Raw genomic sequence first — 16726 nt, 5'->3', positions numbered from 1 at the left:
AAGATTCATGCTACTTTTAAGGACTAACAAAGCGATATTGCTCACTCCCCCTTGGACTGCTTTAGTGGTTTCCATTGCATTAGTACGTAGATATGCCAGGAAAACATCACTTATGGAGGGGTTATAGCGAAAAAAAAAAAATTTGGCGCGCTGGCGGCTCACACTCACAGACATCGCCGCTTCGCGCCTTGTGGATGATGCTCTGCATCATTGTTGGGTCAAACCCAGGGACCGTGGAGCCGGGGCGGGGGCTGCAGACCCCATGTCTGTTAAATTTGGGCAAAAAAAAAAGAGAAAAAATAGCATGCAAGTATGCTTAACGTTAGGGTATCGCAAGCTAGCAACCCTAAAAACAAAAAATCTCCCTACTGTGGGAGGGGGGGATACCCCCTCACATTCTCTCCCCCCCCCCCTCGCTCACTATGCTCCTGGCCCTAGCAATACCCAGCTCAGCCCCTGACCCCCCCCCCCCCCCCCCCCCCCCCCCCCCGGCCCCCTTGGCAATTTTAGGCCACTGAGGGCCTTGGAAAAAAGCTAGATCCGACCTTGACCGAAAGATCGGTCTGTATCTGGTCGTCGGGGAAATGTTCCGCGGAGACTGCGTCTGGCTTCACGGATCCCCTCCTAGGATCTAGGAGGGCCGACCCTATATGACAGAGAGGAGAGCGAGCGATAACGTCAAAAAAAATAAAAGACTCCTCCGCTCTGGACCTGTGGACAGACGGATCTTTCTGTCTAACGTCATGTAAGATCCGCCCCTGCCTCCCCTAACGTTAGACTCTTTTACTGAATTCCTGGATCCTCCCCTGAATAGGTCTAGGGCCTAGATCTAACCACGTTAGTTAGTTTACAGTGTAACGTTAGTACGTAGCCTGCCCAGACTGCTGTGCCGCTGTCGCTTTGCGACAGCGGCTGCATGTAGTTAACAGTATAGTAGATATTTTCTACACACAAAAACACCTTGTTAGCAGTAAACTAGACCTATGGTCTAGGGTCTGTATCAATTAAAAAACACAAGGTCCTGGCCTTGAAGTCAAGAGAAACCCCGGGCGCTCCTTCACACTCCCAGTCACACAGTTCAAACTTCAACGCTTCGCTTTCGGGCTGGTCGCAGCGCGCAGTTGTAAGTAAGCAGAGGGAGAGAGACAAGGTGATTTCCCAAGTCCAAGACAAATAAATCATAATACAAACTTGCACTCTGGTGCTTCATGGACTGAAAACTCTCAGTCTCATTTCATACCTAGAGTCTAGTTAGTTATACCTTTGGAATATTTCACTCAGCACGTGCACATTTATCTGGGATCCTGCTGCCTAAGCAGACGACTCTGTAAAGACATCGGCGGCCGCCTCATCAGTCCTCTTCGCAGTCCTCTTACTTATTACTTTGAATATTAGCGGTACGGTAGTAGTGCATGCATCCATGCATGCGCTGCATACGTACGTGGTGCAGACGACACGGTCGTGCCGTACAGTGCGCGTGCAGTGCATAGTGACATCGACAGAACACAGCGCCATCTCGTGCGCACGTACGGGTCAAGTCAAGTCAAGCAAGATGTCGTCGAAAAATGCTCAGCCACAATCTGATACGAGAACAGAACTGGCCGAATTAGTGAAAAGGAGAACAGAAATAGCGGTATGATTAAGATTCTGTGAATATTAGAGGTTTTTGTAGTCGTTTTGTGTACACTGTAAGTGCAGGATAAGTAAATGATCGGAATAGGCAGTGGTGGCGGGCAATTTTCGTATCGCATCGTACTTCACTCTGGTCTGTGGCTCTGACGTCATGTTTTATAGACCACTACATGCAATACACTGCATTGCACATGCACTACTAGCAACGAACTGCATGCACAAGAGTATCGTATCCGTAGATGCTGCACTGCAACTAACTACACGCAGCCGCTGTCGCGATACAGCGGCTGCGTGTAGCTACACTGCAACACGTTCGTGGTGCAGCTTTTTTTGCACCTCAGTCGTTACGCAAGTAGATCTACCGTAGCTAGATTTCTACTGCAACTTTAATAGTTTGTGTGGTAAGACTTGTAGATGTTGTTTGGTAGATGTTCATAACCCATCACAGAATGTTTATAACTTCAGAGGAGCTGTCTGTCTCGGGGACTGTCAAAGCATCATTGACATGTCATGAGTTTGAACTTTGTCTTTGATTTGTTTTTATTTGTGTGCAATAATTTAGAGTAAAACCCCCAATTTTCGGACACTTAACTAACGTTAGCTTTTTTGCAATATTTGTTCAACTCAAATAATACTCCACAAAATCATATCCAGAATATATTAAACTATTTTTCCCAATTGGCAATATTGATTTTGTTAAATATATCATCACAATATGTCACAGAATCCCTCAAATATTATCACCTTGTCAATTCCCCAAAATTGGGACAGCCGCTCCAAAATTTGGACACGCGTGCAATGTCAATACGCATACAACAAGGCCGCTGAAAAATGAGCGCGCGCCATACCTTGTTGGCGCAAGGTTGCATCGGGGACGTTGCGGCGCCCGTTCGTGTCCAAATTTTGGTGACTCTGCACTTGCATTCAGCCCCTGTACATTTATTCACAGCATCAGCGCGTACAGAGATTCCGTTTTTCTTTTGAGTTTTTGAGGATACCATCACACACTGAGCTTGCGATAAGCAAAAACTCTCGCAACAGAACGGCGTAATTTTCAATTTTTAGCGCTTTTCTGGCGACCCTGATTCTTTCCACGGGACCTAATTCTCGCGCGCTTTGGAAAAGTTGCAGCGACTCTGCGTTTTTGACGGCAAAATTTGGGAGTTTAGATGGATTTTTAGAGGTATTAAACTCAGGCACTTTCCTGTGGTGAACGAGTGTGCTAGTGTGTGAAACGATGCGATATGCGTGTGTTGTGACAGTAGAATTTGCTGGCCTGTGATTTAATAAATGATAAGTGTCCGGATTTTGGAGGCCGGCCGAAAATTGGGGCTTTTACTCTAGTTACTTTTTGGTCTTTTGCCAGATTCATTTTGGGATTTGATATTTCATCCTCTCTGTTGCAGGAAACACTTGCCAATCTTGAGAGACAGATCTATGCATTTGAAGGCAGCTACTTGGAGGACACGGCAATGTATGGAAACATCATAAGAGGATGGGATAGATACCTAACAAATAAGTAAGTGGCACTGGTGTAGAACTGAATGTACGTTCCTGTGTTGTGTAGATGAAGTGTGAAATGAGCTTTCTAATTAAATGAAAAAAAAAAAAGACTGAAGAGATTGATTAAAAAGTAAAATGGAATGATTCTTTTGATGTTACCGACACAATGAAAGTCAGGATTCTGTCAGGATAAATAGGAATAAGTTCTGAATTCAAAACAAGAGTGGAATGTGACACTTCACCGATCAGTTCCCAAAAATGAAATGAATTGAATGTTTACATTTTCTCGTGAATGTTACAAAAGTGTGTTGAGAAGCATGTAAATGCCTGTGATGAAAGTGGATAATTCCATTAAAAAGGGTCCCACTAGTTAAATGCCCCTTTTATTTGCTTCATATTGTCATTGCTTGAAAATTACATACCCTAAATCAATTTTACTTCTGAATATTCTTATTCAGGTAAGTATCTTCCTTTTCAAAGTAAAATATAGAAATTTCTTCTTCAAAGTTCCACATGAATTTTGACAAAAAGTGCAAAATCACAACGTTTTTGGGCAAAATTGTGTGATATTTTACTGTAACACCAGTTAGACAGATTTACAGCTTGTTTGTGGATTAAACTCTATTTTAAGAGGTCAAAAATGATAAAAGATAAGCAAATTTTGAACACTATAAATATGATTAATGCATCATATAGATGATACACATTTGCGCACGTAAATCCCAAGAAAGACGTTTCATGTGTAAATTTTGGTGTCCCCATAATTGCTTACACGAGAAACCTTAATTTATGAGTGTGGAATCCATATTCAGGACCAGTGTTGAACTGTTTGTTGTTATTTTGGTAGCAATCACATAGCTTACAAGATTTCAAGAGAAAATTGGGGTAAAAAAATAAATTTGAAAAAAAGACCAAATTATAATTTTCACACACGTTGCTTTGGTGCCCCCCTAAATATTACGTTGGGGCACGGTGATAGCTAATTTTTTTGTGTCTTATCACAACAATAATTGCTCTTCATTGGCATGTTTTACAATGTAGCTGTGGTTTCTTTGTATCAAAAATTGACCACTCTATTAATTTGAAAAAAAAAAATGCAAAAGTAATATTTGGTGTCCCCCTTACACAAGAAACATTAAAGATTCTTTTTCCTGGCCAAAAATAGGGGTTGTGTCATTTTTTCAATAGTATAGTTAATTTCTTACTTCAGAATAATCACTTCTATTGAAGCAAACATAGAACTAGTTTGAAATATGTGGTAAGGTGCCAAAATGGATGGTTCACCGTGTAAGGGGGACACCAATGGTGTCCCCTTTACATGGTGAACCAGTTTTTCCCCATACACTGCAATTTGGTATGCTGACTTCCTTCAATTTCAGTTTAGAATGTTAATTTTCAGTCAGTTTTCAAGGGACTTTACACTTACTCAATATGAATGTTTTTTAAAGTTATGTTGAACAAAAATCTGATTTTCTGATTTTATTGGCAAAATAGGCATGTCACAAAGTGGGTCCCTATTTTATGGAATTACCCACAAAGCATGCTTTTCAACGAACTGTGCTGCTTGCGGGTCATAGATTAAAGGTCCTGTTTACCTTTGGAAGCAGTGATTTAAAAAATTTTCAGGTATCACATTTGATGCATATGACTCTATGTGTAGGTCTGTTGTATCTCAAAACATCCTACCATATAAAATTTTTACAGTAAAGCCTAAAATATAAGGAGATGTCAATATTTTTCTCATTAAACTGTAACTGTAGACGGTTTAGTCTGGAAACATTTTTAAAATTACTACTGTTCACATTTTGTGTATTTAACAATATTTAACATTGATTATAGAAATTCAATTTTTTACAGTGGTTGTTTTTATCCCTAACTCACATTTTAGAAAAATTTTAAAGCACTAATGCTGGGTTTTTGTTTCTTCTGCAAATGGTAAATTATGACTTTAAGCTTTGCATGTAAACTTGTTTCCCTGTACAGGAATACAAACAGCAAAACAGACAAGAGAAATCGAAAATTCAAAGAGGCTGACAGACTCTTCTCCAAGTCCAGTATCACTTCTCAGGTATTGTGATTTCAAATTGACTTTTATAAATTACTCTGTAATAGTTGTGTAGAAATCCCACAGTGCTATTGCACTACTTTCCAGGTGTTCAACTGTGATTTCCAAATGTCGCACATGTCGAGGGTAGTCAGTCAAACTTAAGGTTAATATAATTGGCTGATGCTATAAAGTGGCACAAGAGGCATTTGTGTCCAAAATTCCTACTTATCTTCTCCCATCCATCCATACCTGAGAAAGCTGGAAAGTATGATAGTAAACTTGCCACATGTATGACCATTTGAAATATATAGATTGGTGCAACGTTGTTCATTGTTAGTAAGAAGATTTATAATTCAAGAAATGGTTCTCCTGTGGACTCCTGTTATAACGAAGTCCTCGGGACCAGCATTTTTCTTTTGTTATATCGAACTTTCGTTATAACTGAACAGATAAACAATGAAAATACATAGAGCGGATAATGTTTTGGCCTAAATTTTTACTTCGTTGTAACCGGAATTTCGTTATAACCGTGTTTGTTATAACAGGAGTGCACTGTATATGTACTGTGATACACCAATAATAAAGCAAATTCACCTACACAGGTGGACTTTTCTGTAGATCTAACAAGGATGAAGGCCAGAATTTGAAAGTATTTAATTTTGCTGTGAATCTCAAAATATTGTTATTTTGAAACAATGTTAGGCACTGTGAGTATAGAATATGATAAAACAACATAGTCCGTAATAGAGGTTTATTATACCTTCTGAAAAAAGCAGACCGAGTGCCTTACAATATTGCCAAGAGATGGGGTATATGATTCAAAAGACTGATGCTTTGACATAATTCATTCGTGACACAATGTTGATGTTCACCTCTCCGTCAAGTGTGTGTAGTAACTGGGATAATTATTTGACCTCTGCCTATTTTTGTTTTGTTCTCTCCTGCTTCACAGGCATCACTTGGCCTTACGGATTCAAATGACAAAAGTAAGTGCATTTGTAGCGTGTAGTGATGTATTAATGTTGGAGTATGTTCATTGAAAATTATGCCGGAAAAATGGGGGCAAATTTCAGTATAGTTATGATAACATGAATATTTGAAGAGTTTTATCAGAAAAATGAGTTAAATTCATTCTTGTTAATCCAGCTATTTGCAGTTGAAGTTGTTGAAAAACATAGGAAGTGATAAGTAAAAATGAAATATTTTTAATCATAACTTCAGAATGTTCCAGATCATGTAACAAGTGAGGTATCACATGAGAGGTTTTATTTTGTTATACAGTCAAACTCGGATACCTCGAATTCGTCGGGACTGAAGAAAATGGTTCGATGTACGCGAATTTCGAGGTACGCGTACGTCGAATTTTCTTCGACTTATCCGATGTTTATCGATGTTCGACGTTTATCGATGTTCAAGATGGTGTCTATTATAGTGCCTACTGATTGTTTGCATGCTTGTCAATTTGAATTGAATCAACTTTTATATGAATGAATTGAGTGAAAATCGGAAATGAAATCAAAATTTCAGAAATAAAGATTTTGGTGGCCCGATCGCGCCACCAAAAAAAAAAAAAAAAAGTCGGATGTTTGCCTTTACTTTTGAAAATGAACAATGGTAACAATCGGCTACGTAAGATGCTAAAATAAATGTCAGAGTTTTGCGTTTAATTGTGGAAATGAATGACGGTAATATTCGACTCGGTATGATACTGAAAAATGTCGGATGTTTGCCCATACTTTTGGAAATGAATAACGATAAGACTCAGCTCCGTATGGTGCTAAAACTAATGTTAGATATTTAACTTTGCGTTCGGAAATGAATAAGGATAACATTCGGCTCCGGAAGACACTGAAATAAATGTCGAATTTCTGCTATGACGTTCAGAAATGAAAAACAATAACATTCAACTGCGTACGATGGTTAAATAAATGTCGGATGTTTCCTTATACTTTCGAAAGTAAATAGCAATAGCATTTGGCTCCGGAAGATGCTAAAATAGATGTCAGATGATCGTTTTTATGTTCAGAAGAAAATAGCAGTAATATTCTGCTCCATCATGTCCATATGATGCTAAAATAACTGTCTGATGTTTGCTTTTAAATTTCGAAATGAATAACAGTAACATTCAGCTGCGTTTAATGGTAAAATCAATGTTTGATGTTTGCTTTGACGTTCGGAAAAGAGTAACAATAATATTCAACTCCTGACAATGATGAAATAAATGCTGGATGTTTGCTTTTATGTTCGAAAGTAAATTGCAATAACATTTAGCTCCGGAAGATGCTAAAATAAATGTCGAATGTTTGCTTTGATGTTCTGAAGAGAATAACAATAATATTCAACTCCGTACGCTGATAAAATAAATGCCGGATGTGTGCTTTTACGTTCGAAAGTAAATGTCAATAGCATTCAGCTCCGAAAGATGCTAAAATACATGTCGATTGATTGCTTTTACGTTTGGCATGTTTGGAAGTGAACAGCAGTAACATTCTGCCCCATACGATGATAAAAATATTGGATATTTGCTACGGTACATTTCAAAATAAATATCAGTAACATTCAGCTATACGTTTCATGGTCCAAAATGTCTGATGTCTGCCTTGACGTTCAAAAATGAAAAACAGTAACATTCGGCTCCGTGCGATGATAAGTTAATTGTCAGATGATTCATTTCACTTTCGGAAGTGGACGCAGTAACATTCGGCTCCGTTTGATAATGAAATAAATGTCGGATGTTTGAAATGAATAACGGTAATATTCTGCTCCGTACGATGCAAAAATAAATAACAGATTGTTGCGTTAACATTTGGAAATGATTAATGGTATTAATCCGCTCAGTTAGATGCTAAAACAAATAGCGGATGTTTGCTTTCATGTTTGGAAATGGATTAGGATAGTATTCAGCTCCGTAAGATTCTAAAATGAATGTCGGTTGTTTCCTTTTACATTTAAAAATGAATAACGGTAACTTTCGGCTTTTTTACAATGCTAAAACAAATGTCGGATGCTAACAAATGTCAGCAAATGCTCCCATTTTTCTTTTCAAACGTAAGTTTTGACCTCCTCAATATATGGGCATCAACTTTTATAATAATATCTACACTTGTCAAATCTTTAAACACAGAGTAAGATGAATGAATTTTCTATTCATTTGTTTTAGACATGGACATCTGTATCACTTCAATAATGCTTAATATTAATTTGTGTATGTTTAGTAGGACCGATTTAGTTTTTCTAATGTTTTTCCTGATTTTTTTTTTTGTCACCAGATTTTACTTTCGACCGCCAGAAAATAAAAATCAGTGATATTGGTGGCGCGATAAAACTTAGTGCGGAGCCCTGTGTATTCTATTCTTCATTGTGATCGGCCTATACTTCCAGATTTTCATTATCGCATTGCTGGAAAAAAAAAAAAGTTTCAGTGCTTGCGTTCTCGGGGAAGTAAACTTCGTGAAAGGCTAAAAAAAAAATAGTTTAAAAAAAGGCACTACGAGGGAGATTGATGTTTTGACAGTGGAGCGTGATTAATGGCAAAGATATAACTGTCAACGTAAGCAGGTGCGCCCCGACGGTTGAGAAATCTACGCGCACGGTATGACTGTCTCCGTCAAAAATCAAAACACAGTGGTTAAAGAAAAGCAAATGATGGGGCAGCGCGTAGTGCTATCGTAAAGCACTCCATTGGCACGGGTGCTATGTGCATACCATGTACGTGTGTTGGTAGGTGTTGGGGATTTTCCTTGTCAGCTGTGTATCGGGTATTTCTTCTTGGGCGCGCGATTGTTCTGGTCTCAGAATATTTACAATCGAGTGTGAAAACAGTGACATGTCTTCGCTGTCCATGCGCGCTTAATCGGAGATGCTGAGTGATGTTTACAATTTCGATTCGAGCAACATGCTGGGAAAAACAATAAGTTAATTAAGATCGGGACATTAGATTTCCCTTCGAGGTAACCGAACTTCGAGTTATCTTTTTCGAGCTACGCGACTTTCATTTTGCCCCCGAGGTAAGTGATATTCGGCTTATCCGACGTCGAGGTATCCGAGTTTGACTGTATCTAATGATGGACTTCATTTAACAAATGTTGACAAATTTCACTTGACCCATTTTGCGATCACATTCTTCACTGTCTCTCACTCCCTACCTGTCATTTAAGAAGCATTTTGTATCATCAAGATGATAAATGCAAATGTCTGCTGGAATGCCATTCTAATCCCTAGATTAGTTACTATTTTCTTATTTCCTCTCTGCTTTGTCTGACTGTTTCTTGCCCACTCTCCCTCCCACCTCCCCCTTACCTCCCCCCTCAAATATATTTGCCACTGATTAATTTCTATGTATGCTTAGAATCAGAGGCCAAGGATGTGTCCAACAACCAAGACGGGCTGGTGACAAAGTTGGAGAAGGACTCCGCGGACGGACACAGCAACGGAGAGGCTGTGGATTCCAAGGAGAACCCGCAGGCTGGCAGCAGCAGTAGCAGCAGCAACCACACCGGCAAGGTCCACAAGAGCTCACATGGCCACAAGAAGAGGAAAAACAAGAGCAGACACCGGTGTGTGCCCATACCCTTCTCATCATGTTTCAGCATTTCTTTTCTTTTGTTTTGTGTTTTGTTAAAGACATTCTGACATTTGACATTTGTTTGTTTGTTTGTTTTTGTTGTTGTTGTTTCTTTTTTTTTGGGGGGGGGGGTGGGGAAGGGAGGGTAGGGTGGGGAGAAAGGCACAAGTATAGAATCCTGCTGTAGTACACCAGTTTGCAGTACCACTTTGCATGTGAGCAGAAAAAGGTCATGCATCTGTGATATAATAGTGGTTATTCATGTGATCCTTATAAATGGTGCTTGCCCAGCACAGTCACCTGACAGCAAACCTGGTATGTGGCATTATTTAAAAACACAGAGGTTGTTAATGCAATGCTGCTCACTGGCACTAATCCGCAGTCCCTGACCAGTAAAAATCACTGTCGGACCTGTAACTTTTTCAGGAATGGACCACTTAAAAAAGTGAAAACCAGGTACCTACTGATCTGACAGACAGGTCGGACCAGTAGAAAAAAAAATGGGCTGGTGTGCAGCCCTGGTTAAAGCATTCAATGCAAAACAATAAAATAAATTCATTATGCTTCTCCAAATGCCAATTGACAGACCATTCTGGTCACCTGTTGTATGCAAGTTCATTCTTTGTTTGAACATGAATTCCATAAATTGTTACATTGGGCAAGCTTCTGCATAATGCCCCTTTGACATTGAGTAAAGTGTCTACTTAACTGAAAAAAAAAGAAAAGAAAAAAGAGAGGTCACTTGTTCCAATGCGCACATTCCACAGATTATTACGAACTGGCTTATGAGGTACAAACAAACCCTTGTGTTCAAATATATGGACATGCGTACACATTCCAACAAATCCCCTATTCATGCAGTTTTTGCAAAATTGATAGGATTAAACTACTTTTGATAGAGACTAAGAACAGAATCACAAAGACAAATTGTACAATATGAATGTTTTGTTTCAGATACAGCCTCCTTGAAATAGCCTTTGATGAATTTCACCTTACATGTGCATGCAGCCAACCAGCTGATTGCTTGGAGTGTCTCATTTGTTGTACTAATTAATGTGATTTCTAGAATTGTTTTATACATTTGTCTCATTAATATTCTGATGATTGCTGACATTAAAGTATTGTGCATTGTACATTTTGTTAATGATATTCAAGATATACCAAGATGCAACCATAACATGTCTCGCTCTCTCTATTCATTTCATCCTCTCCTCCCTCAGGATTGAAGGCAGAATGAAAAAGAGTAGGCATTCAAATGAAGACTACTGAACTGTTCATTCCAGCAATATCAGAGAGACAAGGCATCCTTTGCTGTTCCGTAGTGAGCAGACCACACGCCCTGAAAGCAAAGCAGTGAGGTGATGCCTGTAGAACGTGCTCTGTGACCAATGAGACTTGACAAAAGGGATGGAACAATCTCTGTGAGCTCCCAACACCTGACCCCGGCTCCTGAATATGGCATATGTGAGGTTATCATAGGTGTGAAGTGGCCCCCTTTTGGAGACAGGCATCCTTTTCCTTTGCTGTTTGAAGTTGATAGTCGATAGTCGATGTAGAGAATGCCACGCTCTTCTCCTTCATAGAGTGCATCGAGATATCCTCCTCGTAGTTGATGCTACCTCCGATGACTGGACAGCACCCGTGACGCTGCCCATGACAAATTTTGTGTTGTCTTTACCCCCAGCTCCTATTATTGAATTGCTCCCATGGAGTGTCTCCAGCCTCGAATCTGTAGCAATTTGAGTCCTTTAAACTGGAAAAAATGCAAAGATTTGACGTCAGTGCACACATTTTTAAAATGTATCTTGTAAAGTATTCAAATTTCCTAAATCTTTGCGGCTGCTGTCAAGTTTTTGTGTCTTTTTCTAGTTTCCTGTATCCTCTCGACACATTAACAGAGATTTCTAGATTTTCACTGTTAGCACAGGAGTTGTGTGACCGATGATTCTAGTGAATTCAGTGTATGTCATTCTTGTTCCTTTAGGCCAGTGAATATTTACTTACTTGTCTTTAGTTACTGTAGATGCTAACATCTGCAATTACAAACATTTAAGAAGATGAAGGTCTCTGCAACCATAATCGTTGGGTTTTCTGTCTCCACACGTAGTCAGTGTGATGCACCCATGAGTGAGACGCCCTACCTGTCCTGTGTCTTATCTGAATGTATGGTACTTTATTTTTGAGTTTGGACAGCTTATGTCTGCTTATCAAAATAATGATACTGTTGATGATTACGCTATCTAAATGTAAATCTTTCTCGGATAAACATCCATAATGAGGCTGCTCTGAAGTGTTAGCATTGCCTTGCAGTTGCATGTAGACTTGTAGGCCTGCCATAGGCGTGAAAGATCATGATGATACATGACAACATACAGATGTGTGCTCTCTTTTTTTTTCATGTACACTTGAATTGTTTTAAAACCATCACATCGTTTTCTTCCAGATGTTGGTAGTCAGATGCACAGATTTTTTGACCTGATAGAGTTTTTGTTTTGTTTGTTTTGTTTTGTTTTGTTTTGTTTTGTTTTTTTAATGTATAAATGATTAGAATGGTTTGCATGAGCATATGCATCTCAACTTTTTCCATGAATGAATAGTTCAAACTATTGTCCAACATGAGGGAAAAAGAGAGGGCCCATAGCTCTCCCTTGTTTGCAATTATTACCACTATGAAAAATGTGCGATTAGCAGGTAAGCTTCATCAAAAAGATTCAGAATTGAATCTGCACATTCCGCATGGGACTAGTAAGTGGATAGTGCATAGTAACCAATGAGTAGTAGCTCTGCAAAGCATCTAAGAGGAACACCTTGTGAGAAAAGTTACTGTAAAACTTGTTCAATTAATTTTTGTTAATATTTGCTTAGGAATGTGAAAATGTACGAAGCTAGATATGAAATCAAATTTCAAGTCTAGAATAATTGCAGTGAACAGAGAGACACACAGCAGTTACCAATCTGGCTTAATTCCAGGCTGGAGCTTTGCTTTCACAAAATGTCATGCTCGGTCAGTGTGCTACTCAAGAAATTAAAAAAAAATATGTTATGGACAAAATGTTGCCTGTAAGGATTCCCTTGTGTAAAGATCCACTCTAGTATTAAAGGGAAGATAAACCCCAAGAACAATGTGGATTGAGTGAAAGCAGCAACATTAGTAGAACACATCAGTGAAAGTTTGAAGAAAATCGGACAGTCGATGCAAAAGTTATGAATTTTTAAAGTTTTGGTGTTGGAACCGCTGGATGAGGAGACTACTAGAGGTTATGACGTATGAGTGGACTACAATATCAAGAAAATATAAAGAAAATACTACAAAAATCCATTTTTCATGAAAATTACAAATTCCATCAACTTGATATTGACATATGTTAAGGGTAGCAATTATTCCCCCTGCTTTCTGAAAACGGTTGGTCCACTGCTCTTTCATAATTCTAGAAAAGTGAATTTTTGTTGAATATCCTCTATATTTTCTTTGAATTGTTGTCCACTCATACGTCATATCCTCTAGTAGTCTCCTCATCCAGCGGTTCCAACACCAAAACTTTAAAAATTCATAACTTTTGCATCGATTGTCCGATTTTTCTCAAACTTTCACTGATGTGTTCTACTAATGTTGCTGCTTTCACTCAATCCATATTGCTCTTTGGGTTTACCTTCCCTTTAAGGAATTTAGTTTGAAATTGTCGTATGGCAAATCTCTGCTGATATATACTTTGTTTCTAACTCTGTGGAAGACAAGTAGGTAGTAGGAATGATTGAATGAGCATTAGTTTCTGTCATAGTGATGGGCATAAAATCTGTTGTCTTACTGCACTTTCACATGCCAAGAGCCTGTTCTTTCATATCAGGCATTTTTACATTGTACAAATCTTTTCTTAGAAAATCATTTAGGATCAGTGGAAGGAGTCTCATACTGACCAGATAGAGCAGAAAATAGGATGTCTCTATATTCTCATGGACTATGTCAAATAGTTTGCATCAAAGACAAAAAAAAGACCCATTGTGAATATTAATGTTTCCATGTGCAGGCTGTGGAGAGATAATGTAATTATGTTGAAAGATTAAAGCGCACTGTGCACTTTGCGTTGTTCATTCCCGTGTATGTGACCCAAAGAAGTCTGTAGATGTTGAACTGGATATTGCAAAGAAATTTGCTTTATTTTTATTTAAAAAGATGAGCTTACGTACCTTGTACACAGTCATGAAAATAAAGAGTCAATGTGCATGAACATATTTTTAAAGAAAGTGTGATGAACATTTATTGCTTTTTATGGAGTTAACTCTTTTCACAGATATGGGGTGGGGTACAGTGCACTCCCACTATAACGAACACGGTTATTACGAAATTCTTGTTACAACAAAATCAAAATTAAGGACCCTCTACACACTACTCTGTTCTGTTATAACAAAATTTTGTTATAACAAAAGAAAACCTCTGGTCTGGAGGATTTCGGTATAACAGCAGTGCACTGTAGTGACATACACGTATACTTTGCAAGTAGCCTTTGCAAGTAGCCTTTGCCTCTAAAGTGTTATCCTCCTATTTAAAGAAAGACATTTTGAACAGATACAGTTGAACAAAATTGAAAATTTATCATAAAAAGTTAGACTCAAGATTTTAAAAAAGGTGCCCAACGGGCACTGAATAATGATCATCGTCTTTACATTAGTGTGATGTATCGGATAAATCTTGAAGGTGAAATACATGTAAATGTTGACAAATTGAGTGCCATCAAACAGTGTAAAATTTGCTTTGAAATAAATAAGAGCATTAAGTTATGGAAGTTTTTAATTTTCAGTGATACATGTACATGTATTACTATCATACATTTTACATCTCAATTAGATGAGATGGTACTGTATATGCACCATACATTTTGCAGCATTATAATTTTCAGGAATTTTTTGTGATACAATGTATTTGCTAAAGTAATGACTTGCAAAGTATTGCCTCCTGTTACATAAATGCATTGTATATATCCAAGGTGGGAAAATCTAATGTTTCACTTCAAAAATTATACGCATATGTAATACGTGTACATGAACTAATTTTGTCAGAGGTTCAAGATCCCAAAGTCAATCACCCACAAAATTTGCAATGTTAATATTTACTCCAATATAGATCCGTACACATCATCTCCTCTATACAGTCTACAAGTATTTCCTCTTTTTTTTTTTCTTTTTTTTTTTTTTTAAGAAGTAAACAAATAGCATCCATCATGTCAATACACTGTAAGATTTGTAATAAATTCTTTTGATGGTTTTTAAAGGGAAGATAAACCCCAAGAGCAATGTGGATTGAGTGACAGCAGCAACATTAGTAGAACACATCAGTGAAAGTTTGAAGAAAATCTGACAATCGATGCAAAAGTTATGAATTTTTAAAGTTTTGGTGTTGGAACCGCTGGATGAGGAGACTACTAGAGGTTATGACGTATGAGTGGACAACAATACCAAGAAAGGTTGTATAAAGAAAATTCTACAAAAATCCATTTTTCATGAAAATTACAAATTCCATCAACTTGATATTGACATATGTTAAGGGTAGCAATTATTCCCCCTGCTTTCTGAAAGAGTTTGGTCCATTGCTCTTTCATGATTCTAGAAAAGTGAATTTTTGTTGAATTTTCTTTATATTTTCTTTGTATTGTTGTCCACTCATACGTCATATCCTCTGGTAGTCTCCTCATCCAGCGGTTCCAACACCAAAACTTTAAAGATTCATAACTTTTGCATCGATTGTCCGATTTTCCTCAAACTTTCACTGATGTGTTCTACTAATGTTGCTGCTTTCACTCAATCCACATTGCTCTTGGGGTTTATCTTCCCTTTAAGGTTAAGATTACAGTTTCTATTTCATCAACCAAAAAATTGACATTGTTTTGTCTTCTGTGCATGTGCAGTTACTGAAGATACATTTATTACACTTTTTCTGAAAACATGCTAAAGCTTGCAATTCCAAAACTTTGTTATTACCACGTATAGTATCCAAGTGTTGAACTGCTAGCATATCGCTGTGGTAAGAAAACATGAAACATATAAATTCCACTACTGTCTTCATTTTATGTTGGATTTAAATAGAACTGGTACTGTTCTGTTTGATTTCACTTGCATTCATATTTCAGTAAAATTATAGAACTGACATTTCACCTAGCTACTGTAGATATACAGTGTACCAAAGATTTTGAACAGCTCCCACAGTCTTTGATGATGTAAAGGGGCATTTTATATCCAAGATATTGTCAATAGTCTATACAGAATGTGCTTAAGACACAGATGAATTTCCTGTCCTATGCAGGTGGCAATCAGAACATAGTAAACAATAAAGCTGTGTGATCTTCGATCACTGTAAGGAGATGATAACTAGAAATGTCGCTACAGCGACTGGTTATACCCCCGCCAAACAACATTTCATAAGCTTTGGTCAAAACAACATTTGATAAGCTTTGGTCAAAAAACTGAGGAAGTAGTTAAATCCGCAAGATCTTTCCTTGATCTTCTGCCATTAATATGCCGTTACCATGGCAACGTACTTTCGGGTACTGTCGAAAAATGCGTCTTGCACATCTACAACCAAAGGCACACATCTGTACCAAGTTTCATGGAAATTGGGCAAAAACTGAGGAAGTAGTTTGCAACACAAAATTTTCCATCATTTTGGCTCATAATATGTGAGCTGTTACCATGGCAACATACTTTTTGTCACTGTCAAGAAATGTGTCATGCTGACCTATATCCTAAGACAAACATTCAATATGAATTCCATGAGAATTGGAAGAACACTGATGAAGCAGTTTTGCCAAGAAGCATTTTGCCCTATATTTTACCAATAACATGCCGTTACCATGGCAACGCACTTTTTGCCACTGCGGAAATATTTGTCTTGCACATTAACATATTCAGATGAACATCTGTACCTAATTTCATAAAAATTGATCAAAAACTGTGGGAGGAGTTCGCGACGCAAGATTTGTACCCATTTT

The 16726-nt window shown here is 38.0% G+C and overlaps 1 protein-coding gene across 1 annotated transcript; it reads left to right on the top strand.

The window, feature by feature from the left end:
* Positions 1-1533: 1533 nt before the first annotated feature.
* Positions 1534-12933, top strand: LOC140242518 (chromatin modification-related protein MEAF6-like). Its single transcript, XM_072322254.1, has 6 exons — positions 1534-1633; positions 3039-3151; positions 5119-5203; positions 6135-6168; positions 9531-9738; positions 10967-12933. Exons 1-6 carry the CDS (start codon positions 1553-1555, stop codon positions 11013-11015), a joined length of 570 nt encoding a protein of 189 aa, XP_072178355.1. The 5' UTR covers positions 1534-1552; the 3' UTR covers positions 11016-12933.
* Positions 12934-16726: the final 3793 nt, after the last annotated feature.

This window comes from Diadema setosum, chromosome 19, assembly GCF_964275005.1.
Source record: "Diadema setosum chromosome 19, eeDiaSeto1, whole genome shotgun sequence".
NCBI lineage: Eukaryota > Metazoa > Echinodermata > Echinoidea > Diadematoida > Diadematidae > Diadema > Diadema setosum.
The sequence above is the reverse complement of the archived record's forward strand: the minus strand, read 5'-3'. Positions and strand labels throughout refer to the sequence as shown.

Coding starts and splice junctions, on each gene's coding strand:
- LOC140242518 (XM_072322254.1), top strand. CDS start 1,553: ATGTCGTCGAAAAATGCTCAGCCACAATCTGATACGAGAACAGAACTG. Junction 3,152..5,118: donor GATAGATACCTAACAAATAA/GTAAGTGGCACT, acceptor TTCCCTGTACAG/GAATACAAACAGCAAAACAG. Junction 9,739..10,966: donor AAAAACAAGAGCAGACACCG/GTGTGTGCCCAT, acceptor CTCCTCCCTCAG/GATTGAAGGCAGAATGAAAA.